Here is a 27,715-nt window from a genome sequence, read left to right on the forward strand (position 1 = left end):
AAACGAAGGGAGTTTTGGTTCTCTTGTTGGTCTCTCAGGTGCTACTGGGCTCAAATCTAAGAACATAAGAAAGGCCATGCTGGATCAGACCAAAGCCCATCAAGTCCAGCAGTCTGTTCACACAGTGGCCAACCAAGTGCCTCTAGGAGGCCCACAAACGACGATTGCAGCAGTATTATCCTGCCTGTGTTCCACAGCACCTAATATAATAGGCACGCTCATCTGATCCTGGAGAGAATAGATATGCATCATGACTAGTATTCATTTTGACTAGTAGCCATGGATAGCCCTCTCCTCCATGAACATGTCCAGTCCCTTCTTAAATCCTTCCAAGTTGGCAGCCATCACCACATGCTGGGACGAGGAGTTCCACAATTTAACTATGCATTGTGTGAAGAAATACTTCCTTTTATCAGTTTTGAATCTGTCACCCTCCAGCTTCAGCAGATGATTCCACGTTCTAGTATTATGAGAGAGGGAGAAAAGCTGCTCCCTGTCCACTCTCTCCGTACCATGCATAATTTTATAGACCTCTATCATTCCCTTAACCACCTTCTTTACAAGCTGAACAGCCTTAAGTGTTTTAACCACTCCTCATAGGGCAGTTGCTTTAGTCCCCTGATTATTTTTACACCCCTAAAAGTTTTACTGTTGATAATTTCTGCTAAGTACTACCTAGATACTTGTGGTTAATAACCTCTTACGGTCATCATCAGCTTGAATCAGTTTTTTCTTTGACAGTAAGTAATATCTTACAGATTTTTTTCATATAACGATGTTAATCAGGGGTCCCCAATGGGGTGCACACCGACACCTTTTCTTTTACCCGCCAAGTGTTTTTAGGGAGTGGGCGGGGCCAGATAGGGCTTTTGCACAGCAAAGTTGCCCGATTGGCAGTGCAGATTTTTAAAATGTTCCCTTGACAGCAGCTGCCAGCACAACACAAGGATCTGTACTACGCTCCTGAAGTTAAGCTGTGGCAATCATTTTGTGGCTGGCTTCGCCTCCTGCAGCAGCCATTTTGTGGCAGCCATTTTGTTGCTGGGCCCACGGTACCATGTCAGAATTCCAAATGAGCCCACAGGCTCAAAAAGGTTGGGGACCCCAACGTAGGCTGAAATATCTAGGCCTGGTTGTTTCCTCTTTTCCTCTACCATGACAACTTTTTGAAATTGTCAGACTGGAAACTATGATTGCCCGTGAATTCCCCCATATTTTCCTAAACATTCTAAAGCATGCGTTGTCTGCTGTGTGTGGTTAAAGTGAATTTTGAAGACTTCCAGTTTTGATTCACAGATGGCAGGATAGCATGAAGTCAGACATCATACAGGCAGACTTAACATTCAACATCCTCTCTCTCCCCACTCAGAATAGAATGTTGTTGGGGGTTACTTGTGTGTGTGTGTTACCTTCTCCGGCTACAATTTTTATAATATATTCCAATGCCATTTGGTCAGTTCTGAATAATAACCAAGTGTGCTGCTCGTCTGCCCACACTTCATTGGCAGGGAGCCTGGAAGCGTGAATGTTACATAACTGGCATCTTCTGAAATGATATTCTTTTTTCACGCTAATCTGACTTGCATAGTGCTGAAAAGATAATTCAGCATGCATTGTCACAGATCGTACATTGCGGTTCCCATTTCTGATTTAGCTTTTCTGAAAGGCACATCACATTCACTATTGGCATGACATTCTGATCGCTTAACTGTGTGTGTTGGGCAGGGCAACTCTGCACACCTAACACAGTTCCACTGTGTATTTCACAGTGTGTATTTCGCTATGGCCAATGAGAGCACTTCTGTGTTCAGTGAAACGGGTAGATGCTTTGGAGAGATTCTGTCTTTCCTGAGTTTCAGCTGTTTTCAGAGTCAAAAGGATTCTCAATAATGGCTTAATTTCATATACGTTTAGGTTACATAACTTGGAAAATTTGGTTCATGACTTGGATCCAAAGAACCTTCACTGTTAGCTCTGTGGTTCCAAGAAAACTTTGATGTTGCGTTTGTTTGAACAGCCGTGCCCCCCCCCCCCATGTGATAAGCCGCTTTTGAAGTAAAGGAGGATTTCAAAAGGAAGTTCATGGTCATAACATGACTGTGTCTCCTGTTCAGAGAAAGTCAAATGTTTCAAGGGGCATTCCCAAGCCCTTAAGCATGTTTAAAATGGAGATCTTTGGATCCTAGCCTGTGTTTCTAAAATGCAAAACTTGTCTGTGTTCCTCCTCAGTGTCCCGCAGTAAAATTTGTTTTTGCCTAACTCAAAATGTGCTGCCCTGCTAATGTTAAGTTTACTTTCTTTACAGGGAAATCATCACTGACTATTCAGTTTGTGGAAGGACAGTTTGTTGATTCATACGACCCTACTATAGAGAACAGTAAGTAACAGTGAACTGGTTCTCCCCCCCCCCCCCATGGGTTGGAAGAGCACTTCCTTGGCTAACGTGACGTTTATTTGTTTAATGGGGATTCTGATCTTACTCTAAAGAGCTCCAAGGAGCTTTTGTTTACATGTTTCCAGACATCTTTTGATGGTTATTTTTGGTATCAAGCTGTATGCCTAAGGAAGGTGGAACTTCCTGAAATGTGTTGGCTACAGTATTCTGTTACCACCACCTTCAGCTGGTGCTGAGTTACAACATAGCTAGTGATTCAGGCATGTACAGTTTCAAGTACTATGAACCAGGGAGCTTCCAGAAAGTCATATTTGTGTCTTAGCAGCACTTTTCTTGGGATAGCTGATTTGCAGGTTTTGACCCTTTTGATGATTCTCGGAATGCATTTAAAAATGCAACATTGATATATTTGTTGCTTTATGAACTATTTTGTAGGCATCCGTGGTCTATATTCATTTCCCTGAAATAGTACCATTTCTTGATGCTTTTATGGGAAGGGTTAGAATTCTGGGAGCACTCTAATTTAAAAAAAAATATTACTAGAATCATTAACACAAACAAGAATGTATTTAAAATGAAAGTAAAGCTTGCTTTGAGCCAAGAGGAAAGGAAGAGTACAAATTGTACTCCTCCTTTCCTTTTGGCTCAGAGCAAGCCAGCATGGTGTAGCGGTAAAGAGCGGTTTGGAGCGCTGGAGTCTTATCTGAAGAACTGGGTTTGATTCCCCAGTCCTCCACATGAGTGGTGGAGGCTAATCTTGTGAACTGGATTTGTTTCCCCACTCCTACACATGAAGCCAGCTGGGTGACAGTTACAGTTACAGTTCTATTCTCTCAACCCCACCTACCTCACAGGGTGTCTGTTGTGGGAAAGGGAAGGTAAGCCATTTTGAGTCTCCTTTAAGTACTAGAGAAAGTTGGCATATAAAAACCAAGTCTTCTTCTAGTAATATTTTTTTGCTTCCCTTGCTGCTATCTAGCATTTCTTTTTCCAGAGTCCATACTCCCTCAACATTTCCTCATTTGGACTGGAGTTCCACTTACTAAAGGAAACTGCCCTGCCTTCTTTAACCCCTCTTCTTAACCATGCCAGCCTCTTCATATCACTGTATCTTTCTAGTCAATGACATGTGTTCTAGCTGAGCTTCTGTTATTGTGGTTTTAAATAGCCCTCCCTTCTATTGGACTCCGTGACTTAGAATACAGTCACTTAAATCACGTTTAGAAATTGACGCTCATTGTTGCAATTTGAGCAGACATTTGCACAGTCTAGCCTACATGGGGTGGAAAATCTTTTGTTTCTAAAGATTCATTGTTTCAAAAACTAATGGCAATGACATCCATTCGTTGTTACAATATAAGGCAAGCTTGGCAGTTTCCAAGGGTTACTCTTTCAGGTTGAGAGATGGAGTCAGGCCTGCCGGCATTTTTTGAGGACTTCAAGGTTTCTGATGGAGAAATTATGAAATTTGAGGGAGCAAAACGATTTAAATGCCTCTTAAGGCAAGGTTTTGTGACACTCAAAATGTATAGCATGGAGAAGTCTGAAGACTTTCTAAATGTTTGCAGTGTGGAAATATTGGAACATTTGGGGGAGCACCGAAAAAATATAACTTTTTCTTTTGGAATTAGTGAAATGAAAATGTTTTACTCAAAACGTGTAGTATAAAATTTTTTATGCAAAACAATCTACAGCATTGCATAATCTTATGTATGTGGTATACATAGACCTAATTTTCAAGTATTTTTTTGTTTAAATTCAAATAATTTTGGCGGCAATTAATAATGTATTCAGCACCTTATAGCGTATTAATTGTGGCCAAGAGTCCATTTTTCAGTTTTACGAAGTTTAATTTAAGGTTAGTATGCTGATAGTCCCATCCATTGTGACCGCATGAGAATTTCTTTTTCCAAGTAATACATTTCCTGTGATGTTAGCTGCCCAGAACCCAGTCTGCTGGGGAAGGGTGGGCTATAAATTAAATAAATAAATTGTACCAATGTGCAAAGATAGGACGTTTTGGAGGACTTTCATTCATAGGGTCGCCATGAGTCGGAAGCGACTTGACGGCACTTAACACACACACACCAATGTGCATCATGACCACTAGCTCCTTCTGCATACTGCCTAACAGCCTATCTACCCGGCACATGGTATTGGCAACTTGTGCACCAGTCCAGCAACACCATACACCAGTCTCAAACCCATCTCTCCACATTTCTAGTTTTTGACTCACCCACTGCTGGAAGCTTCTCTTTGAATTGCTTCTTCCTCCGTCTTGTTTTTCCCATCTATAAAGCGCAGTTAAAGAGCTTGGATGCGCATGGTCCATTAACAGTCTTTCATTAGTGGTTCACTCTGAATGCCGCCTGTGCCAAGATGACTAATATAGAAAATTTTAATAAGCTTATAATTTCACAAATTTCATAATTGAAAAGAAGGACTCATCTAGGATGTGCTGTAGCTTCCCCCCCCCCCCATGCTTACATACGTAATTGATGTCTGTTCAGGTAGTGTATAGACCAAATGCTGTAGGCTTGCCCTTAAAAAAAAAACCCACCTTCCTTCAAATGACACTTGTGAACTTAAAAAAATGCTTACATTCTAGGTCCTCCTGACTTAAAATTGATTTTGTAGCAAGAGACCTCTTTCCAATTATTTTTCTGCTTTTGTCTTTTGTAGTTACTCTCACTTTTGTGTTTAATTGCTGCTTTTTACTCCCTAGTGTTAGCACAAGTAATATTTGCAGGTACAGCATTATGGTTTGTGTTTGGAAAAACAGTCTGGTGGGTAGAAAAATGTTAGCATCACAGAAGGCTGCTTCACTTTACAGTGTTAGAGGAAACTTGTTCAGCTGAATTAATGGAGCCGACCTCATAATAGTCCAGACTCTTGGTTAGCTTAGTTCCGTCAGCTCCAATAGCAACCTGCTGGTCTTTGCCAGCTCCGACTTGAATTTTTTAATTAGAGATTCCAGAGATTGAATATTGAGATTGCAGATGTTGTGCTATGGCCCTAGTTTTAGCTGTGGCCTACCCTTCAGCAGTGAAGGGTTAATATTGTCAGTTTTTTCACTCCCTGGTTTGTAGTGTGCCCATTTCCTTAAGAAAAATACTCTTGTATCAACTTGTGTTTTCTGTTTCGATCAGCATTTGAAAAGTGGGATCAAAAATTAATAGAGGAATAATATTAATAAAATAACCATAAAGTCAATCAAATAACAGCATTGACAAACAGGTGTAGCTCTTAAGTGGCATATTCAGCACGGAAACATCATGTTGACTAAAAGGTCCCACTTAAACAGATCAAGCTTCCTAGATCTGGTGAAGTTCTTGTGTGAGAGACTGTTTCACAGTCTTGGATCTGTACTAGAAAATGACTTCCAGGCCATTTCTCACTGCTGTCAAATTAGCGTTTACTTGCTGTGAATTAGAAAAGGCCAAGAGTCCAGTCATGAAAGCTCATAGGGGAGGGGCTGTGATAGAGCATCTGTTTGGCATGCAGAATGTCCCAGGTTCAATCCCCAGCATCTCCAGTTAAAGGGATTGGCAAGTAGGTGATGTACAAGACCCCTGCCTGAGACCCTGTAGAGCCGCTGCTGGTCTGAGTAGACAATCCTGACTTTGATGAACCAAGGCAGCTTCATGTGTTCATAACCCTGCCATAAATGTTGTTAGTCTTTAAGGTGCTACTGGACTCTTGCTCTTTTCTACTGCTACAGACAGACTAACACAGCTACCCATCGTGATCTGTTGCTATCAACTGTTGCTGCTCAATCTCTGTGTACAGGAGGGTATGCACAGGAGAAGGTGTGCCCTCATGCATCTTGCACCGGGTCTGTAAGGGCTTTTCAAAATAAATAAGACTTCCATGTGCAGCAGCAGCCATGTGGCACAAACATTGCTCCGTCCCCTCTACAATCGTAGGCCCACAAACAGCACTGGTGAGGACCTCTCACCTCTTGGCTGCTGAAAGTCTGAAAGGTCCAGATTTCAGGGCATCCTAAATTCATGGCCGGCATGGTTCATCAGCAGAAAAAGGAGATGCTGTTCTGTGAAGCGGCTGTCACTGGTCCCGCCCAGCTACATCGTTATAAAGTTTAGACAGCCTTCTAGTCCCATCTGATACTGCACAATGGAATCTGCAAGTCTTCCTTCCTTCCCTCCCCCAGAACATGTGCACAATTAACTACAGTGTACCATAAGTAGAAGCCCTGCCAAAAAGTCTTAATGGTGTACCTCTTTAAAAAAAATTTTTTTAATAAGAAGCCTTGGCTTTTACAGTCCAGACTTCATTCTGCTCTGTTTTGGCACTCAGTCATGTGCAGCCGAACCGTTCTAGGTCAGTTTGTCACCTAGTAGGACAGCATGTTCTTCCAGATAGAGAGCTGAGAGTACTGTGGTAAGAGTAAACTAATTACTTGGACAATCACTCTGGTTTCAACAGTCCTTTGTGTCCTGTATGATCAAATGTAACGTGCTTGTTTCTAAGAGTTCTAGGAAATAACTTTATATATACCTTCTGTTAAGTTGCAGGTTAGGATTGGCTCTTCGGCTTTGTATTTTGAAACTAAAGCTGGCTTTTGTCTTTGCCTTTGGTGTCTATTAATAGGATCGGTGCAAAGCACCATTTGAAAAGATATGGACCATTTAATGACCAATTGGATATGCTGAGATGTCTTGGCGGTGCATGTAAAACTATCCCTTTTCTCATTTATTCAGCATTTACGAAGCTGATTACAGTAAATGGGCAAGAATATCATCTTCAGGTTGTCGACACAGCCGGCCAGGTAAGTGTTCGCTGTGGCCCTGGCAACCTTTCCAGTAAGCTGTCTTAAGCATGAAAAGCAATATATAACTTTTGGAAACTTGTGAGCAAAGAAACAGGTTATATGCAATTCCTAAAGGAAGCACCTAATAAAGGGTGGGCATATTAAAGGGTGGGATATTGAGACTTGTTGACCCTTTATGGTCTTCGAATTTATTACTAACTTAGAAATGTATATACAACCTATCCAGAGTCCTTCTCGAGGCAGCTCAAAGCAAAACAATGCAATAAAAACAGCACAAACACTACTAATAATAAACACAGGGTGTAAAAACAGCCTAAAAATAATACACACGTAACAGTGACATGTAAGCCATCTCTTTTAATAGAATTTTAAACGTGAGAGTGCAGAACGTGCTGTGTGGTTTGTCGACTTCCTTTGCCCATTAAGGAAGTTCCATCTGGCTTTATGCAGCTTTTTTGGCACCTGCTCCAATAGCAGCGCATCCTTAAAATTCGAAGCAGCAAAGTCCGTGAGCAGTGGTGCTGGAGGGAATGGTTAGTGTTCAGCATGGTGGTCGGCGCTTTGAGGGCTGAGTGTGTGTTGGAGAGTCAGAAGGTATCCCCTTCAGGTCTGACTTGGGACAAAAGATCTGCTCCCTCTGAAAGCAGCCTCACTGCAGCCCTGCTTCAGGGAATGACAGCCTCCCCCTCTGGGTAGAAGAAGAGTTGGTTTTTATATGCCAACTTTCTCTACCACTTAAGGAAGAATCAAACTGGCTTACAATCACCTTCCCCTCCCCACAACAGACACCCTGTGAGGTAGGTGGGGCTGAGAGAGCGCTAAGAGAGCTGGGGCTAGTCCAAGGTCACCCAGCAGGCTGCATGTGTAGGGGTGGGGAAACCAACCTGGTTCACCAGATTAGCCTCCACCGCTCATGTGGAGGAGTGAGGAATCAAACCCGGTTCTCCAGATAAGAGTCCACCGTTACCACCGCTCTTAACCACTGCACCACGCTGGGTAGGGTCTTTATGCTCTTTCTGTCAAGGCTCTTTGATTATTGGCTTTCCTCCTCTGTGATGATTGGCTTTCCTATTCCCTTCAATTCTGCCATGCCTGATCCTGGGCTTAGAGGGAGCGTGGGAAGTTTAGGCCCAGAGGGAAAATTTTCAGCAACACCCAGCTGTCTTGAGGGCCATAGCCTGTTCCATTCCTCAGGCTCTGGTCAAAGATCATGACTGAGGCGGGGGTGGGGGGGCTTAAAAATATCCTGATAAGAACTGAATATTCTCCAAGGGCATGGAATGTTAAGTGCAGCTGAGTCTGTAGAAGGGAGAAAAAAGGGCTGAGGGGAAGCTAGCTTGCTCAAACCTCTGAGCGCTTATAAAATAGAGGGGTAGATGGGGTGTATGTCCAAATTGATTAATATGATGCTAGTAATTCCTCAAGGGGTTTCTGTTTGTCCTGTATAAAGAAGATAGACAACATGGACTAGCAACTAGGAATTGTCAGTTAATGGTTTTCACCGTCAACCTAAAATTGCTTTGTAAACATATAGTTCATGAGGTGCGTCACACCGATGAAATGTGAACTTTCCTGTTAGATTCCTTGCATGTTCATCTGAGTCATTTCTGCTTTTGACCTGTGTGTAAAAATTGTCATGCTTCAGCTATGTAAGGAATTCCCTGGATTGCAGGACCAAGAAACGAGAAGGTGTCAGTACTTGTACATGCATGCGCCGCTTTTCAAACAATGCAAGGATTACATTTCTGTTAATCGTAACGCAGTTTTTTCAAAATCACAACCAGTGAGCTTGTGGTGCCTCAGAACATTAAAGTGCAGCGTTCTCTTCCCCACAGGATGAATACTCAATATTTCCTCAGACCTACTCCATAGACATCAATGGTTACATTCTTGTCTATTCAGTCACATCAATAAAAAGGTAAGCCGCACCTCCTGCTTCTGCTTCCCTAATTTTGAGCTCTTCCAGATATCAGCCCCACTACAGTAAAGTAGACAACCGATGCCTGATCCATTTGAGGCTGCGAGGAGAGTTATATGCAAGAGCTACATAGCATTCTAATTCACCTGTGTAATTCATCTGCCGTGCTTCTCTCTGACATTTTGGGGGATTGGGAAACTTTCTAAAGCATAGTATCCCGTCGGTGGTGGAGAGTGCCATTAAGTCACGGCCGACCTATTGCAACGCTGTAGGGTTTTCAAGGGAAGAGACAAACAGGTGGTTTGCCTTTGCCTCTGCGTGGCAACCCTGGACTTCCTCAGTGGTCTCCCATCCAAGTACTAACGAAGGCCAACCCTGCTTAGCATCCGAGATCTTCTGAGGTCAAGCTAGCTTGGGCCATCCAGGTCACAACATCTGATTGCTCTCTGAATTGCAAATACCACTACTTAGAAAGCCTTAGAGGTAAAAGGGAACAAACTGGTATTTTTAAAAGATGTGGTAGCTCTTTCCTCTGCCATTACCTCAGTTAGTGATGGTCTTTATATGCTGATCAAACCGGCGTACTATCTCCTTCCCTTTCTCTCCCCACAACAGTCACCTTGTGAGGTAGGTGAGGCTGAGAGAGCTCTACGAGAACCGTGACTAGCCCAAGGTCACCCAGCTGGCTTCATGTGTAGGAGTGGGGAATCAGACCTGGTCCCCCAGATTAGAGTCCGCTGCTCTTAACCACTACACTACACTGGCTCTTAACAAGCATAAAGCTACAAGCAGTGCCCCTGATTACACCATTAAGCTTTCAGCTTGCCATAATGGGTGCTCAGCAGTCTATGTTGTCATAAAGTTTGGAATGCAATATGATGTGGCTCAAGCAGTCTCGTCGAAGTGGCTTAAATTATTCCATTTTTTCCATAGCGGTAGTTTTGTCATCTTGCATGTTGGTGCACACCAGCTGGATTAGTATGCCTGCATTACTGGCATTGAGAAACGTTTGAAAGCACAGTATCCAGTTGGTGGTGGAAAGTGCTGTCAAGTCACAGCCAACCTATGGCAACCCCCATAGGGTTTTCAAGGAATCCATTGTGCATCCTGCTCTGAATTGCTAATGGGATAGCATCATGCATTCTGGCCACTAGCCACTCATCCGTTTCTGAAGTACAGAGCATGGTACAGAACATTCACATGGTCATGTTCATCTGATGAAACAGATATTGCCTTGGCATGGTGCAGAATTTTAAAATGAACCTTGCAGGCTGGATAGAAGCTTTCGTATCTCATCACCAAAAAAGTGTCAAAACTGAGGACCATGAGGGTGTTGCAAGGCTGAATTTTCTGCTAATTTGAAGTCGATCCTTCTCTTCCTGAAAAAGAAACCTTGGCAGCATTTCAAGGCAGATACTGGTCGATTACATAAAGCCTGTTACAGTGGGCAGGGGAGTCTGGCAATGGAGTATCGGGTCTTTTGTCTCTGGTTTACTGCCTCATACGTGGCACACTTGTGATGTTACTCGCCTGTGTAAAGTGAGAGGGCAGCCTTGATCCATCGGCATTGCACCATTAGGACTCTGACAGAGATCCCCTTACTGGGTGCAAGTTCTGTGGACAGGCTGTGACAGAGCAGTGGGGGCCAAGAGCGTAATCAGCAGACGGCCCTTGGCTCCTAAGCTGAGGCATTCTCGGGCCTTGGAAATTTCCATTGCTTGAGCTCCGACTAACTGCAATTGGGGGCTCAATTAACACTTTCTCGTGTGTGTACTTTGCTGCGGGGTGGATAGGAAATCATTTGCTTTTGCAAAAGAGAATTTAAAAATAGGATTCTTGTTGAGCAAACTTGCTAAACTAGTTTGCAGTCTAGCAAAAAAAAATTGCTGCTACAATTAAAATTCTTCAGAATTAATATGCTGACAGCTTTGAGGTACAGATCGTCCTTCTAGAAGAAATGCTTCTTTGTACAGACTTCCCCCCCCTCTCTAAAGGTTTTGACACTCCCCGTCTTGTAGTAAAGTCATACACCTCTGGTGAACATCAAGGGCAGTGGTGTGTAGTGGTTAAGAGCGGCGGACTCTGATTTGGAGAGCTGGGTTCGATTCCCAACTCCTTCACAGGAAGCCTGCTGGGTGACCTTGAGCTAGATACAGTTCTCTCCGAGCGCTCTCAGCCCCACCTACCTCACAAGGTGTCTGTTGTGGGGAGGGGAAGACCATTATAAGCCGCTTTGAAACTCCTTAAAGATAGAGAAAAGCGGGTATAAAAACCAAGTCTTCTTCTGGAGATTAACATAGTTGCAATCTCTTAATTCCACAACAATAGGATCTTCATCAGTTACCTCTGCTGTAGCTTCACCTTTTACCTGCTAGCTACTAAGTCAACTTCTGGTCTATGAATGTCTAACACAGAGCGTAAGCAATGCTCTGCCTCTGTCCACACATTACAGAGTCCTCGTATTTGTTGGGGAGCAACACGAAGGCTTTGTGTTCCCTGTGCGCAATGGGAGTTTTCTGTCTCAGACGCACACTGGCTTTTGCTTGTTTGCAGCTGCAGCACACAGGGAAAAGTGGCTTCAGCATCTCTCCCCCCCTTCTGTTTATGTGTCCTTAGGTCACCCCACAGAGCTTCTATTGTAAAAATCATGTTGCCTAACTGGTTACCCTTAAGTTTCACAGTGGAGGCAACAGTGGCTCCATGGGGTGGTTTGCAGACACACACAAAAAGGCGGTGGGAGGGGAGCTAAAGCCATTTTCCCCTGCATGCTCTGGTTGTAAACTGAGCCAGAGTCCATCTGGGAGGCCCCAGACTCCCGTTCCACATGTGGTATAAAGTTCTCGTGGTGTTCCTCAACAAACACAAGGACTTTAATTTATAGATGGATCCTGAATTCATGAATGATCCTTGCCCTGATTTATGGGCGTCCCCACAGTTACCTGATTTGCCCCTTGTTCCATACTCAATTGTCAATCCTGGACCTCTCATTACATTCCTGGGTCTAAAATAGACTCAACAACAAGGACTAAGTTATTGATTTAAGTGTAGTTGTGGGGATGGACCTTTCTCTGACATCTAAACCTAATGGGCGTAAAGTGTGGTAGTTGTTTTTTTCCCCCATTGGAGGAGGAGGGGTATACTGATCTAGGATCATTTAGATTCTTTTTTTACAGTTGGTTAGAATCATAGAATCTGAAGGGACCACCAGGGTCATCTAGTCCAACCGCCTGCACAATGCAGGAAATTGACAACTACCTCCCACACGCACACCCCAGTGACCTACTCCATGCCCAGATGATGGCCAAGATGCCCTCCCTCTCACAATCTGCCAAAGGTCATAGAATCAGCATTGCTGACAGATGGCCATCTAGCCTCTGCTTAAAAACCTCCAGGGAAGGAGAACACCACCACCTCCCCGAGGAAGCCTGTTCCACTGAGGAACCGCTCTGTTAGAAAATTCTTCCTAATGTCTAGGTTGTCTTTCTGAGTAGCCTACACTTGTAAAAAGAACTCAGGGTTATTGAAGTCTGCGTCCTATCTTGAACATTTCAGATGTTAGGATTCCCCCCCCCCCCCAGTTTTGTGTATTGTGGTTGCTTAATAGATAGTGATGGGATCAGAACAACGGTGTGTGGGCTTATAGAGCACTTCTGCTCATGCGTGAAGCCTTTGATACTCGCCTTCAGCGGCAGCCCCTCACACTGGATTGGATGTTCCTGCAGAGGATTCCCCGATCTTCAGAAGTAGCTTGGGGGGCAGGAAATGAGGGGGGCTGTGTTGGGAAGAGATGCCCAGAAAGGCCAGGTGTGTTCTCACGGTGGTCCGCACATAGCTCTTTGAATCCCTGCCTTTTTCTCTCTCAAGTAACTGTGTTCCCATACCAAGAACGAACACTCGCACAAGCTCAACGTCTGTCTCCTTCATAAATTTATGACCATTATCAAGCTGGAGTGTATAGTTAAACTGCTCCTGCCTTAATTATTTCCACGTTAACTGCATTTCCCTTGGAATAGTAAAAGAAAATGTACCTTTTATAACATTGTCTTGTCCTGTCTGACATTGCTGTTTTCTTGAACTTGGCAATGCTTTGGGCTTATTTTACTTAGTGATTTCATTTCATGTTTTCTCTGTGTAAAGATCTTTCATGGGTTTGAAAATGGTGGGAGAGCCACTACCAAACCTAAATGCCTTGTCATGTTTGTGTGTGTGTGTGTGTGTGTGTGTGTGTGTGTGTGTGTGTGTGTGGGACTTCTATAGACATAGTTATTGGTGACTCCCCTGAGGTGGGAGGCAAAGGAAAAAGGGTAATAATTTAGGTAGGCCTGAGGTGTCACAAAACCAGTTGTACGGATGTGCTTTTAAGAAAGGTGTAGACAAATTGGAATGGGTATGGAGGAAGACAGTTAGAATGGCCAAGGCTCTGCGAGAAGAATCCTGTGAGCAAAGCCCGAAGGACCAGGGTACGTTTAGCCTGGGCAACAGAAGACAGATTGGCGCTCCGCAGATCCTTGAAGGGCTGTTGTGTAGAAGAAGGTGAAGGATTTATAGAATCATAGAGTTGGAAGGGGCCATAAAGGCCATCTAGTCCAACCCCTTGCTTAATGCAGGATCAGCCTAGAGCATCCCTGACAAGTGCTTGTCCAGCTTCTGCTTAAAGGCTGTCAGTGAGGGGGAGCTCACCACCTTCCTAGGTAGCTGATTCCACTATCGAACAACTCTGACTGAAAAAATATATTTTTCCTAATATCCAGCCAGTACCTTTTCTCCCGCAATTTAAACCCATTATTGTGAGTCCTATCCTCTGCTGCCAACGGGAACAGCTCCCTGCCCTCCTCTTAAGTGACTGCCCTTCAAATACTTCAAGAGAGCAATCATGCCCCCCCCAACCTCCTCTTCTCCAGACTGAACATTCCCAAGTCCCTCAGCCTTTCCTCATAGGGCTTGGTCTCCAGGCCCCCCTGATCCTCCTCGTCGCTCTCCTGTGCACCCGCTCAGTTCTGCCCACATCCTTTTTGAAGTGCGGCCTCCAGAACTGCACACAATACTCCAGGTGCAGACTGACCAATGCAGGATTTGTTCTCTCCTGTTCCAGAAGGCAGGTCTAGATCTAATGAGCTTAAGATATATGAAGGTAACACTTCAGTAGAGCATTGTGAGAAACTTCCTGACAGTAAGAGCAGCTCCCCCCTCCCCAGAGGTCTTCAGGCAGAGGCTTGGGCATCCCTCTGTCAGAAGCGCTCTGGCTTTGGACCACGCATGGAGCTCAGGGAGGGGGTTGGACTACATGTCCCGTCAGGCCACTTTCATCTCGATTCTGTGAAGGTATTTGGGCTGCTGGGGTTGCATGTCGTTATTTGATGGTGTGTATAGATCCAATGGTTCCCAACCTTTTTTTGACCAGGGACCACTAGGACTTTTTTGTTCAGTGCAGGGACCCCAAGGTTCAAAATAAAAATTCTGAGAATTTGAAAATGAACTTTAATCATAACTGTTAGTTAAATATTAAATTTAGAATAATATTTGAATATATATTTTTATAATAGAGAACTTTTAATTGAAAATATTAATTTATTATGGGTTTATAACTTTGTTTCGCGGACCTTAATTTAGTTCTCGTGGACCCCTGGGGGTCCATGGACCCCTGGTTGGGAACCAGTGGTGTAGATGATGGGAACCACTGGTGCCATCCGCAGGCTTTGTAGCGCATATATGCGAGGAAAGATGATCTGAGCCCGCAATGGCCCACTGATGTGTAGCGGAGCAGAGTGGGCGCAGGACTTAGCCAGAGTGCTTTTGTGCATTTCCCTTTTGGCCAGCTGCTGTTGTTAGATGACAGGGTAGTATGCTAGAAGCCCACTGCTGCTTGCTAAGGGTTAGAATCATAGAGTTGGAAAGGGACCACCAGGGTCATCTAGTCCAACCCCTGCACAATGCAGGAAATTCACAACTACCTTTCCCACACACCCCCAATGACCCCTACTCCATGCCCAGAAGATGGCCAAGGTGCCCTCCCTCTCATCAACTGCTTAAGATCACAGAAGCAGCATTGCTGACAGATGGACATCTAGCCTCTGCTTAAAAACCTCCAGGGAAGGAGAGAACACCACCTCCCAAAGAAGCCTGTTCCACTGAGGAACCCCTCTAACTGTTAATTCCCCCCCCCCCAATGTCTAGACGGAAACTCTTGATTTAATTTCAACCCTTTGGTTCTGGTCCGACCTTTTGGGGCAACAGAAAACAACTTGGCACCATCCTCTATATGACAGCCCTTCAAGTACTTGAAGATGGTTATATCACCTCTCAGTCTCCTCTACAGGCTAAACATACCCAGCTCCTTCAACCTTTCTTCATAGGACTTGGTTTCCAGACCCTTCACCATCTTTGTTGCCCTGCTCTGGACACGTTCCAGCTTGTCTACATCCTTCTTAAATTGCGGTGCCCAGAACTGAACACAATACTTTAGATGAGGTCTAACCAGAGCAGAGTAAAGCAATACCATCACTTCGCATGCTCTGGACACTATACTTCTGTTGATAAAGTCCAAGATCACATTTGCCTTTTTAGCTAGCACATCACACTGCTCACTCATGTTCAGTGTTTGGTCTGCTAAGACTCCAAGATCCTTTGTCGACCTCTTCCATTTATCGGTGCACGCAGTCCAGCTTTTGTCTGTTTCTGTTTACTTTTTGCTGTGTTGAAATGGAAGTCCTGACCCCTTTTGACCTCGTTGACTTAGCTGTAATGCAGCTTTTTGTCCTGTGTGTTCAAGGTCATGCTGCGGTGGAAACGTCTTCTTGCCGTGGCCACATCGCGGCTGTGCAGCTTGCCTTCGTGTCAATAAGGCTTTTGCACAAGGGAATTTCCCAGAGGATTGTGTAACAAATCCACGCTGTACATAACTGGGCTGGAATATTTCTGGTTCATGACAGCATGTTGCTTTTGTAACCGCCTCCAGACCCTAGATTTCTGATGGAAATATTTAGTTGTCGTGGGATTTAATAATTTTATAATCTTATTGCCTAAAAATTCACACACAGCCTTAGCTGAGTCTTCTCTGGTCATGTACAGACCTCTGTTTCTTGTTTGTTTTTATTTATACATGTATATCCCACCTTTCCTGGTGGCTCAAGGTGGGCTTACGATACATCGTTAAAACTGAATCCATATTTCCGCCCCACCTAATAAAATACCTGTAATCTAGCCTCTCTTAAAAACTGTGGTGAATAACGCGGCCTCATAACACCTAAACGTTTTCTAGGGCAGCGCTCACCTCCTTCTAGAACAGAAGCCAGGGCCCTGCTGGATTGGACCAATGATCCATCTAGTCCAGCATCCTGTTTACTTCTATGGCCAACTTGAAGCAGGGATACAGAAGCTAAAACCTTCCTCTGCCTGTGCATTCACACATAACTGTTGCTGTTTGTTATTGAGGTACACTGAACCTGAACATGGAGGTTCCATTTAGCAGTCATGGCTGATAGCTGTTTGTTGGTGGGGTGATCCTCCATGGATTTGTCTGACCCCTTTTTAAAAGCCCTCCTGTGTTAACAGCCATCAGTACATCCTGCAGCAGACTGTTCCACAGGTTATGTGATAAAAGTACTATTTTGTCTGGAATCATCTGCCCATCAATTTGTATAAACATAAAGGGCCAGTGTGGTGTAGTGGTTAAGATCAGAGTGGTGGTCTCTGATCTGGAGAACCAGGTTTGATTCCCCACTCCTCCACATGAGCAGCGGAGGCTAATCTGGTGAACTGGATTTGTTTTCCTCTCCTCCACACGAAGCCAGCTGGGTGACCTTGGGCTAGTCACAGCTCTCTCAGCCTCACCCACCTCACAGGGTGTCTATTGGGAGGGGAAGGGAAGACGATTGTAAGCCAGTTTGAGTCTCCCTTAAGTGGTAGAGAAAGTCGGCATATAAAAACCAACTCTTCTTCTTCTACTACTACTGACCTTAGGAAGTCAACGGGGGGGTGGGGAACAAATGATAAGTGATGTAACGTTTACTGGCAGCTCTGGTCTTGTAGAATTATTTGTGGGCTGGTAAAAAATATGTCAGGGGGTGCATCGTTGGAGGGCCTGTGTGATGTCATCCTTTTATTTTTACAGTTTTGAAGTGATTAAAGTTATCCATGGCAAGTTATTGGATATGGTGGGAAAAGTCCAGTAAGTAGTAACACTCTCATTTCATTCCATGTTTTCATTTTGCTGTCCAGCTACTCCATATGCGTTAGCGTTTTGTTCTGAAAGGTGTTTTTTGTTTTTTTATTATTTCACAGGATCCCCATTATGCTGGTGGGAAATAAAAAAGACCTGCACATGGAACGGTATGGAATGTTTCCTTTAAAATACTTAGGACTCTCCCAATGAGACAAAAAAATCCACAAGAGCGCTCGAAGCATAGTTGTCGGGCGATAGCTAGCGCAACTGCATCCTTGTTGTCATCCTTCCCTCCCACTTTTCTGTCCACTCCTATTGGGAGCTCGCCTTTGCAAAACTCCAATTTCTGGCTCTCTTTTTGAATATGCTTGGAAATGCAACTATAGCGAGGTTGGAACGTTGACTACCTGTTTGGCTGCAGTCACATACACACCGGTCATCTTCAGAGGCCCTGCTTCAGTTTCCCCTGCCATCTGAAGCCTTCTCGGCTATGGCACCAAAACTGTGGAACTCCCTCCCCGGGGAGATTCGTCCATCTCCCTCTGTTGATGTCCTTTGCCAGCAAGTCTGGCTTCCCCCTAGTGTTGTTTGTTGGTTTTTTTTAACCAAACTATTTTGTAATTTTAAGTTGCTTCTTAATTTGAGTCACGCTTGACCGACACCACAAGAATTCACGGAACCCTCCACCATTTCACTAATTGGTAAAAAGTCATCTTACACTTAAACTAAAACACACTATTGGGCAATGGATAAAATGACTCAAATTGCTACAGGCTCCTCTGAAGATTATCCAAATCACAGCTTGGGTGAGGGGGTCATCTGAGCAACCCTGTCTAGTTGACAAATGGGCGCTCTCTTTTACCTAGCTGTCTTTCCAAATGGCTGAAGCCAGTGGAGTTCTTACTAAGCCACACAATGTGTACAGAAATGTGTACAGAAATCGTTGGTGCCAAACGTGTGGTCTTCAGTGGAGCTTTTATTGCTACTGCATTTACCCGAATAAGGCTTAGCTCTTACATCTCTTCTAACAGTGTATTAGATTCCTGTTCCTTAGGCTAGGCTTATCTCTCAAATGAATATGAGTCCCTGCGAACCCTCCCCTGTAAAACCTTGTCCATGCGAGCGTTTTCTCGCAGTTTTGTACTTTAAACAACCTGACGTGCTCCGAGCTGTCACATGGTTGAATTGCCCATCAGTCGTCATTTCTTCCTGCTTTACTGTCAATCACCCTGTGTGTTTTCGATTCCCCCTCCAGGGTGATCAGCTATGAAGAAGGGAAAGCTTTAGCAGAATCCTGGAATGCAGCTTTCTTGGAATCTTCTGCTAAAGAAAATCAGGTAATAAATGGACTTTTGCATCATGTCCAAGGAACGTGCTAAATCCGGGGGGGGGGGGGGCTTCCGTCCTTTTGCTTGCCACTTGATTTTGAGGGCACTGTGGTTATGTCACAATGCAGTAGAAGCTTCATGCACTTGGGCTGTTGTGTAACCACTTCAGACCTTGGGAAATAAGGACTGGAATAGCATGGTCATTTGCACCCAGTGAGAAATGGTCCGGGGGGGGGGGGGTGTCTAGTTAAGTGTATTTTTTACAGACTTGCTAGTCCTGGGCCAATTTTACATAGTGGTAAAATTTGTTGGTGCCAACTGTCAGTTGAGCTTTGACTTCTACTGCATTTGCCCAAATAAGCTTGAGCTTTCATTAATGTATCTTTGAACAGTGTGTTAGCAGCCTGTCCCTCAAACTTCAGTTTATTTGAGCTTTCCGCTGCAAGATAAGGGCTGTGTGATCTTGAAAGCATGAAAGCTGTAGGCTTTAAAATACTAACAGTTTAGACCTCTTTTAAAGGTAAAGGTGCAAGCAACGGGTCATTACTGACCCATGGGGTGATGTCACATTCTGACGTTTACTAGGCAGTCTATTTTTACAGGGTGGTTGGCCATTGCCTTCCCCAGTCGTCTACGCTTTACCCCCAGCAAGCTGGGTGCTCATTTGACTGACCTTGGAAGGATAGAAGGCTGCGTCAACCTTTAAACCTACTTGTGTTGGGATCGAACTCAGGTCATAAACAGAGCTTTGACTGCAGTACTGTAGCTCACCACTGCGCCATGGGGTGTAGTAGTTAAGAGCGGTGGTTTGGAGCAGTGGACTCTGATCTGGAGAACCAGGTTTGTTTCCCCACTCCTCCACATGAAGCCAGCTGGGTGACCTTGGGCTAGTCACACTCTCTCAGCCCCACCTACCTCACAGGGTGTTTGTTGTGGGGAAGGGAAGGTGATTGTAAGCCGGTTTGATTCTCCCTTAAGTGGTAGAGAAAGCCGGCATATAAAAACCAACTCTTCTTCTTCTTCCTTAGACCTATTTTAGGTTTTGGCATAAATAACTCAAAATGGGGACAAGGTTTCCCTGCTTCACAGCAGCAGGAAGGGATATTGGATGGGTCGCAAATTATATTCCTCAAAACAGGAAGAGCCATCCAAAGTGGCCGGTTCGACTGGAGAAGTCCTCAAGTCCTCGCCTTTGCTTTTGGGTCTGCAGCCAGACTGCCAAGGCTTTGTTTGTTTGCCTGTTGGAGTACCAGATCAGTTGCCATGTGGAAAGGAAACCTCTGGAGAAGAGCGTTCTGATGAGGTGTCAGCCCTGGTCAGGGCTGCGCTCAAATTTAATTGGCAGCGGAAATATATTGGTGTGTGTGTGTGTGTAAAGTGCTGTGAAGTGGCAGTCGACTTATGGCGGCCTCTGCTGGGGTTTTCAAGGCAGGTGACTAAGCAGAGGTGGTTTGCCATGGCCTTCCTCTGCAAAGTCTTCCTTGGTAGTCTCCCTTCCAAGTACTGACCCAGCTTAGATTCCGAGAGCTGACGAGATCGGGCTATACGAGACCATTCCACATCCCATTGGGTTAATTAGCCACTTACAAATGATTGTGCCTGGGAAACTGCATTGTACCGACAAACACCTTTTTGATTTGGTTAGATTTTAAACGTCACATGAGATACAGGGCACATCTGGAATTTAATGAGGCACTGTTAGCGAATTGTCGCATTGCCCTTTTAAGATGTTCGAGTCCAGTGGAACAGATCTGGAAGAGAGCCTAGCTCAGAATTGCACCATGTTGGGAAATAACTCTTGCTAAACTGAACATGGAGAAACAATCATCAGATTCTCTAGCACACCAGCTTTCCAGTGAGCTGAGCTAGCTTTCCATGCTAATGACTTGGGCCAGTCTCATTCCTAAAGCTGAAAGCAGTATTTCCTCATTGCTGTTGAGTAAGCTTTCCACATGACTGTTCCTTCTGCGATTGAAAATCTTCACAAGTTTCAGTGCAAGTGATGTTAGGAGGGGGGGGGAATATATAGAGGGCAACCCTAGTGAGTAGAAAAACGAGAGCGGAGAAGTCATTGAGAGGTGCTAAGATGTACTTTTACTGGAATGTGCTGCTTGAAGGCTGAAGTATTTAACACATAGATAAATTGTGGAACTCCCTGCCCCAGGATATGGTGTTGGCTGCCAACTTGGGAGGCTTTTAGAGGGGAGTGGACATGTTCATGGAGGAGAGGGCGATCCATGGCTACTAGTAAAAATGGATACTAGTCATGATGCGTGCATATTCTTTCCCGGTTCAGAGAAGCATGTCTATTATATTGAGTGCTGTGGAACACAGGCAGGATGGTGCTGCTGCAGTCGTCTTGTTTGTGGGCTTCCTTGAGGCACCTGGTTGGCCACTGTGTGAACAGACTGCTGGACTTGATGGGCCTTGGCCTGATCCAGCAGGGCCTTTCTTACGTTCTCATGTTCTGCTGGTTTTGCTTATATTGCTGCTGCTTTTTTATTGTTCGATATGTTCTTACCTTAGTTTCACAGTACGATAAAATTTAAAACGGATGCTCTTGTGGTGGCAGAAGGGCAGCAAAATCTGTAAGGATTCATTGCTCCCTTATAGGGCACAATACCAGTGGATGTTAAGCTGTGACTAGAATTCTAAGATAGCACCCAGAAAATGCTAGGTAACCAGCATGGGTATTGAACATTATTAGCGCGTTTATTTGACTTAATTTACATTATTTACATGTCACCTTGTGAAGAAGCCCCGTGGCGCAGAGTGGTAAGCTGCAGTACTGCAGTCCAACCTCTTTTCACGACCTGAGTTCAGTCCCCACGGAAGACAGTTTGAGGTAGCTGGCTCAAGGTCGACTCAGCCTTCCATCCTTCCGAGGTCGGTAAAATGAGTACCCAGCTTGCTGGGGGTAAAGTGTAGATGACTGGGGAAGGCACTGGCAAACCACCCCGAAAACAAAGTCTGTTTAGTAAATGTCAGGCTGTGATGTCACCCCATGGGTCAATAATGACCCGGTGCTTGCACAGGGGACTACCTTTACCACTTTGTGACTGTAACACATGCTGGCGTCGTATAGTAGTGTGAGGAAAGGGAAGACTAAATCAGTAGGAGCGACCTGTTGAGCACTTTGAGCGCTTTTGGAAATGCATCCTGAACTTGGAAAGTGGTCTTTTTCAGGAGGAGCGGTGACTTTTCTCTAAAGTAGCATGATTTAACAAACATAACCTGCATCGACTACTAGCAAATAATACCTGGCGGCTAACTAAAGCCAGACCCTTCCTTCCAGGAAGCTTCTTCAGTGCTCTCAACGGCTCCTCTCTCTTTCGTTCCAGACTGCTGTGGACGTTTTCAGGAGGATAATTTTGGAGGCAGAAAAAATAGACGGGGCATCTTCACAAGGGAAGTCTTCGTGCTCAGTGATGTGAATGCACAGCGGTGGCTGAACACTGGGAAAATACGTTCTTCGGCCTCCAGAAGCAAAACTGCCCGCTCCCTTTCACAGCAAAGCCCCGCTTCTTTTTCTTCTGTTTAACCTGAACAATATACAGCCGGTTGGAGACTTTCCCTTCAGATTATGTTAAACTCTGACTCCTGTGCAAAAAGAAAAAAAAAAGGCTTCACTTCCATTTTCAAATTTTAAGCAATCATATTTTCAATTTATATATTGTATTTCTTAATATTATGACCAAGAATTTTACTGGCATTAATTTTTCAGTGTAGTTTGGTTAGAATAATCATCCAGATGATGCATATTGTTACACTACTATTAACTAGGCTTGAATATCAGTGTTTCTTTGTGTTAAATGTATACTTGTAAATAAAATAGCTGCAAACCTTAGTGGGCACTTTTCTTACCCAAGGTTCTTCAGAGCACCCGAATGACATTGTCTTGTGACTTCCCAGAAATACGTAATTGAATGCCAAACAACGAATCTCAAAAGATTGTTCAAGAAAGATGCTGCAGTTTTGGAATTTATTAATGGATGTGGTTATTTTTCCAGGGTTTAGATAAGGATTGTGGGTTTTCCTTGCACTAGGAAAAATATGGTTGTCCCCCTATTGCGTGAATGCCAAGCTTAGTGATCCAGTTACCTGTTATTTGGCACCTTGTGAAGCTGGTTTTTCTGTGGTATTATATCTTTAAGACTTTTTCACGTCTCTCACTTGGTCTACAAAGTTTTGTGCCAAAATAAACCAGTTAACCTTTAATATACCATGGCAGTACTTGTCTTCCAGAAATGGATGTTGTGGAAAGTGATGACTCTTTGCAGGTGGTAACCACAGCACTAACTTGGCAGTTGTCCTGATTTCTTGTTGCCTTAAATTTTGCTGTACCAGCTCCTTCATTTAAGGTGTTCCCCTAAATTACTTGCGTTAAGAGAATGCAAAAACAACAAAAGCCGCATAACACCTTTTATTAGGACCAGCAGAAATGAGGGTTAGTAATAATAAAAGGCTTTTGTTATGCATGGTATGGAGAGAGGGGACAGGTAGAAGCTTTTCTCCCTCTCTCATAATAAATTGTGGCACTCCTTGCCCCAGGATGTAGTGACGGCTGCCATCTTGGAAGGCTTTAAGAGGGGAGTGGGGCTATTTATGGCTACTAGTCAAAATGGATACTAGTCATGATGCATACCTATTCTCTCCAGGATCAGAGGAGTGTGCCTATTATGAGAGTTGCTGTGAAACACAGGCAGGATAAATGCTGCTTCAGTCGTCTTGTTTGTGGGCTTCCTAGAGGCACCTGGTTGGCCACTGTGTGAACAGACTTGATGGGTCTTGGTCTGATCCAGCATGGCCTTTCTTATGTTCTTTCTCATGGATTTTCCTTTGGACTGACCCAGGTTGCTTGTCATCCCTTAAGAAGGAGAGGCTGCTGTAGTAATAAGCCTACAAAGTGGGTGCCTACAGACGAGGAAGACATCTTTGTACAGAAAATACCTTATGGTTAAGTCATTGTCATATGTAAATTGCAGATTTCATAAGAGATATGCTTTCCACTGGTTCATGTGGCTCTCTTCTGGTAACCAACACTTTTCTCTGGGACAAGAAGACTCCCTCTGCTGCAAACTGCATTGTGCCACAGGAGAGGGCCACTATTGGTGGAACAAGATGTGTGTGACCCAATGTATGCTTCTGACTCATTATGTTTGCTTTTTGCCCAATGCAGCAGGTCACTGTGCTGCTATTCATATAGCTGTTGCCACTGTTAGCTTTCATAGCTTGCTTTAAGAGGTGCAGTTTCTTTGGTGGTGGTGGAAAGTGCCATCAAATCACAGCCGATTTATGATGACCCAGTAGGGTTTTTGAGGCAAGATACTTTCAGAGGTGGTTTGCTGTTGTCTGCCTCTGCATTGTGAGCCTGGACTTCCTTGATGGTCTCCCATCCAAATATTAACGGGCTGACCCTGCTGTGCTGAGATCTGATGAGGTAGGACTATTCAGGTCTTTGGTTGTAGAATAACACAATTCATGAGCTGGATTAAAACCTCTGGTTTCCCACATAGCTCATGTATGACCTTGGGTCAGTTGCTGGCTCTACAGCCATGTCTACTGAGTACTGGGGTATGCCATCCTCCGCTTGAGGAAAGCTGGCATACAAATGTGAGCATAAACAGCACAGTCTCTGTATATTGTTTAATCTGCATGTTCGGGAGGCCCTATTTAGGTGAAGAGATTGTATCACTTCAGTATATCGGAGGCTGATTTCTGGAAAATCTACAAGTGTGCTTTCCCCTTGTGCTTGTGGCCTAATACGTCTATCCCTGCTAGAGTTGGATGCACCACTGTAAGAATTTGCCATCTGTTGAGAAGTCTGCTGTTTTCTATAATAAAGGGAGACTCCTTGCTTGGATTTCCTTTAAAAAAAATCTGTGTTCTAATCTCACACATTTAGGGTATGGGGAAAATTTTCCACAGCACCAAACAAGAATTCTAATAGCTGGCCTCAGCACAAAAATGCATTAGGGCTGTTAAAGAATCAGGGTTACAGTTCAGATTCCTTCCCGGATAGCTTCTGCTGGCCCGTCGCATCCCTTATTTCCTCATGGCCTGAACTTTGCCAAGAGTAGAACAGTGAAAATGGCGTCTGGAACAGGATGGTTTTCACCCGGGCCCTGATTCCAGCCTTCCGGGCTAGAATCAAGTCTGTTCTTGCCGCTACCTCTGTCCTCCCCTTCGAGGTTTGGTGTCTCTTGTTGTCCCAATTTTCCTGTCTGCAAAAAAGGATGATTCTCATTAGCTGTGTCCCCAGGGAAGATGTGAAGATTAATTAGCTCTGGCTCAAGAGTGCTTTGGATGTATGAAATTTGCCTGCTAATAAATTGTGTGTCAGTACAAAAATAGCCCACGCTAAACCCATTTGATCTCATTCCACTTCGGCTTGTTATAGAGGCATTAATCCAACCCAGCCTTTGAATGACATAAAATAGGGTGTATGTGCTGTCAAGTCACAGCTGACTTACGACAACCTTGTAGGGTTTTCAAGGCAAGAAGACCTTGGACATAAGAGGGTCTGAGAAAGCAACATTTCATAAATAAACATCCTAGAGTTGCGTTGTCAGTGGCAGGGGATCACAGATCTGGGGTGGTCTGAAATGAGACACTCCCTGAGAATATGAGAATCTGGCAGCTTTAGAGAAGGCCAATTAGTGATGGGACCAGGAGGATGGCAAAATGTAGTAGAGCATCTTCTAACTCATCCAAATGTACAATTTAAAATAAGGATGTTTAGAAGAGACCAAGAGGGACACACGGCACCGTAGGCTACAGAAGAGCTTGGATTTCTCAGTGAACATGGCTTTCCAGCCATGTCATTGAATGCACAATGAAATCCAATAGGCGGTGGATTCTGTCTGCTTGGAAGACTCGTGGGTATTGGGAAACTTACTGGCCCATGAGGTTATTATTAATAATGGGTCAAGTGATTCAACATCAACTTTCTTCCTTCCAGATCATTTTCTATGAGGGCAGATGCCTCACGGATGGGAAGCTGGTGGTTTGCGGGCCCTGCGATAACTTATAGGAATGGGGATTCTTGAACTGAGTTGATTCTCTGCACGCAAAGCGGTGCTTGGATTTGCTTTAGTCACACAGACTTTTGAGACCAACAGTATATTCTAGTGCATGGAGAGTAACCACATCTCTGTCACTGGAATGGGCACAAAGGAACACTAAGGGAGGATAAAGTGATTGCTGAGAAACTGAATGAATTCTTCTCATCTGTCTTCACTGTTGAAGATGTAGGGCAGATACCTTCTCCTGAACAGAGGTTTTGGGGAGGGGAGAATGAGGAACTGGGGCAAATAGTCGTAACAAGGCAGGAAGTCCTAGAACATCTCTAGACAAACTGCAAACTAACAAGTCACAGGGACTTAGATGGTATTCATCCTAGAGTTCTTAACTCAAATGGGAAATTGCTGAACTCCTAACAAAGATATTTAACATGTCTCTTAGATCAGCCTCTGTACCAGAGGACTGGAGAATGGCCAGTGCACCTAAAGGAAGAAATATTTCCACAGGGTGGCAGGCCCAGAGGATATAGGTGATCATCAGCCAGCAGTGGTCTTACAACTCCAATAGGATGGAGAAAGAACCAACAAGAGGGAAGCTCTTTATATGTATATAAAAGCGCTTGGGTGGGCACCAAACGCTGCCCTGCTTTCTTTCTGTCAGCCCCACAGATCCCTGCCCTGATAGTGAATGCGGATCGATGTGTTTGGGAGATTATGTACATGTAAAGTTTGCAAGTCAACACTCGTGTTAGCTTATTAACACATCCTGTTTCAGGATCCAGGGCGGATCAGACAATTGCAGAGTGCATGGATGCAGAAAAGAGCACGGAGTGTGGCAGCAACCCATAGCATGAGAGCAGAGGTTGTGTAATTGTGCTACAATGTGCCTATTTTAAAACGTAACATGCTGAAGGGTAGGTATTGACATTCCCAAGAGATCAGCTTCCCATTGCTGGTATAACATGCCCCCATAAAGAACAAATCATCAGTCCATTTTGGAATGTCAACCCATACTGGAGTTAGAGCCAACCTGTTCTCCATGGATTTATCTATCAGCTACGTGGCTATTCCAAGATTCAGAATGGGATGCTTCTGAATACTAGTGTCTGTGGGGAGGGTGGCTGTCTTCATGCCTTTCCTGTGGGCTTCCCAGAAGAATCTGGCTGACCATTGTTTGAAACAGGATGCTACAGTGGAGGGACATTTGGTCTGATCAGCAGGATGCTTCTCATGTTCCCAAGACTGTGTTATATTTTTTCACCGAAATGACTTGTAAGAACACCAATCAGAGTGTTTTTAAAAAGTCTTTTTTGGGGGGAAGTCACCATTGGTCCATCCAGCTCAATTATATTTAACCATTGTGTGTGTAAAGTGCCGTCAAGTCGCAGCCGACTTATGGCGACCCCTTTTTTTTTGGGGGGGGGGTTTCATGGCAAGATACTAACAGGTGGTTTGCCAGTGCCTTCCTCTGCACAGCAACCCTGGTATTCCCAACCCTGGTATTCCTTGGTGGTCTCCCATCCAAACACTAACCAGGGCTGACCCTGCTTAGCTTCTGAGATCTGACGAGATCAGGCTAGCCTGGGCCATCCAGGGCAGGGCATTTAACCATTAGCTAGATGTATTCTCCATAAACATGTTTGATCTTTTTTTAATTGGCTGCTCAGAAGGGTGGACTCTATGACCGTATACTTCACTGGGGTCCCTTCCATCTCCACGGAGGAGAGGGCTATTCATGGCTATTAGTAAAAAGGGATGCTAGTCACGATGCATACCTTCTCTCCAGGATCAGAGGATCATGCCTATTATATTAGGTGCGGTGGAACACAGGCAGGATAATGCTGCTGCAGTCGTCTTGTTTGTGGGCTTCCTAGAAGCACCTGGTTGGCCACTGTGTGAACAGACTGCTGGACTTGATAGGCCTTGGTCTGATCCAGCATGGCCTTTCTTATGTTCTTATGTTAAACCCTGCCCCTTCCCAGGCTCCTCCCCTTGCAGTTCCAGGAATTTCCCAGCCCGGTGTTGGCAACCCTGTCTCTGGCTGAGGAGATACCAAGAAGCAAAAGGAAGCAGAAAAGGCAGCCACAGACAATGGGAGT

At 44.5% G+C, this 27,715-nt stretch overlaps 1 protein-coding gene across 1 annotated transcript in view; it reads left to right on the forward strand.

Moving 5' to 3' along the window:
• Positions 1-22,441, forward strand: part of RHEB (Ras homolog, mTORC1 binding) — a 35,294-nt gene extending 12,853 nt beyond the window's left edge. Inside the window, exons 2-8 of the mRNA XM_056857895.1 lie at positions 2,306-2,377; positions 7,117-7,184; positions 9,023-9,105; positions 17,216-17,272; positions 17,386-17,433; positions 18,522-18,603; positions 21,936-22,441. Of these exons, the coding sequence (XP_056713873.1) occupies positions 2,306-2,377; positions 7,117-7,184; positions 9,023-9,105; positions 17,216-17,272; positions 17,386-17,433; positions 18,522-18,603; positions 21,936-22,028 (503 nt within the window). The 3' untranslated portion in view covers positions 22,029-22,441. The remainder of the gene's footprint in view (positions 1-2,305; positions 2,378-7,116; positions 7,185-9,022; positions 9,106-17,215; positions 17,273-17,385; positions 17,434-18,521; positions 18,604-21,935) is intronic.
• Positions 22,442-27,715: the final 5,274 nt, after the last annotated feature.

The sequence above is a fragment of the Euleptes europaea genome, chromosome 11 (assembly GCF_029931775.1).
Source record: "Euleptes europaea isolate rEulEur1 chromosome 11, rEulEur1.hap1, whole genome shotgun sequence".
Classification (NCBI taxonomy): Eukaryota; Metazoa; Chordata; class Lepidosauria; order Squamata; family Sphaerodactylidae; genus Euleptes; species Euleptes europaea.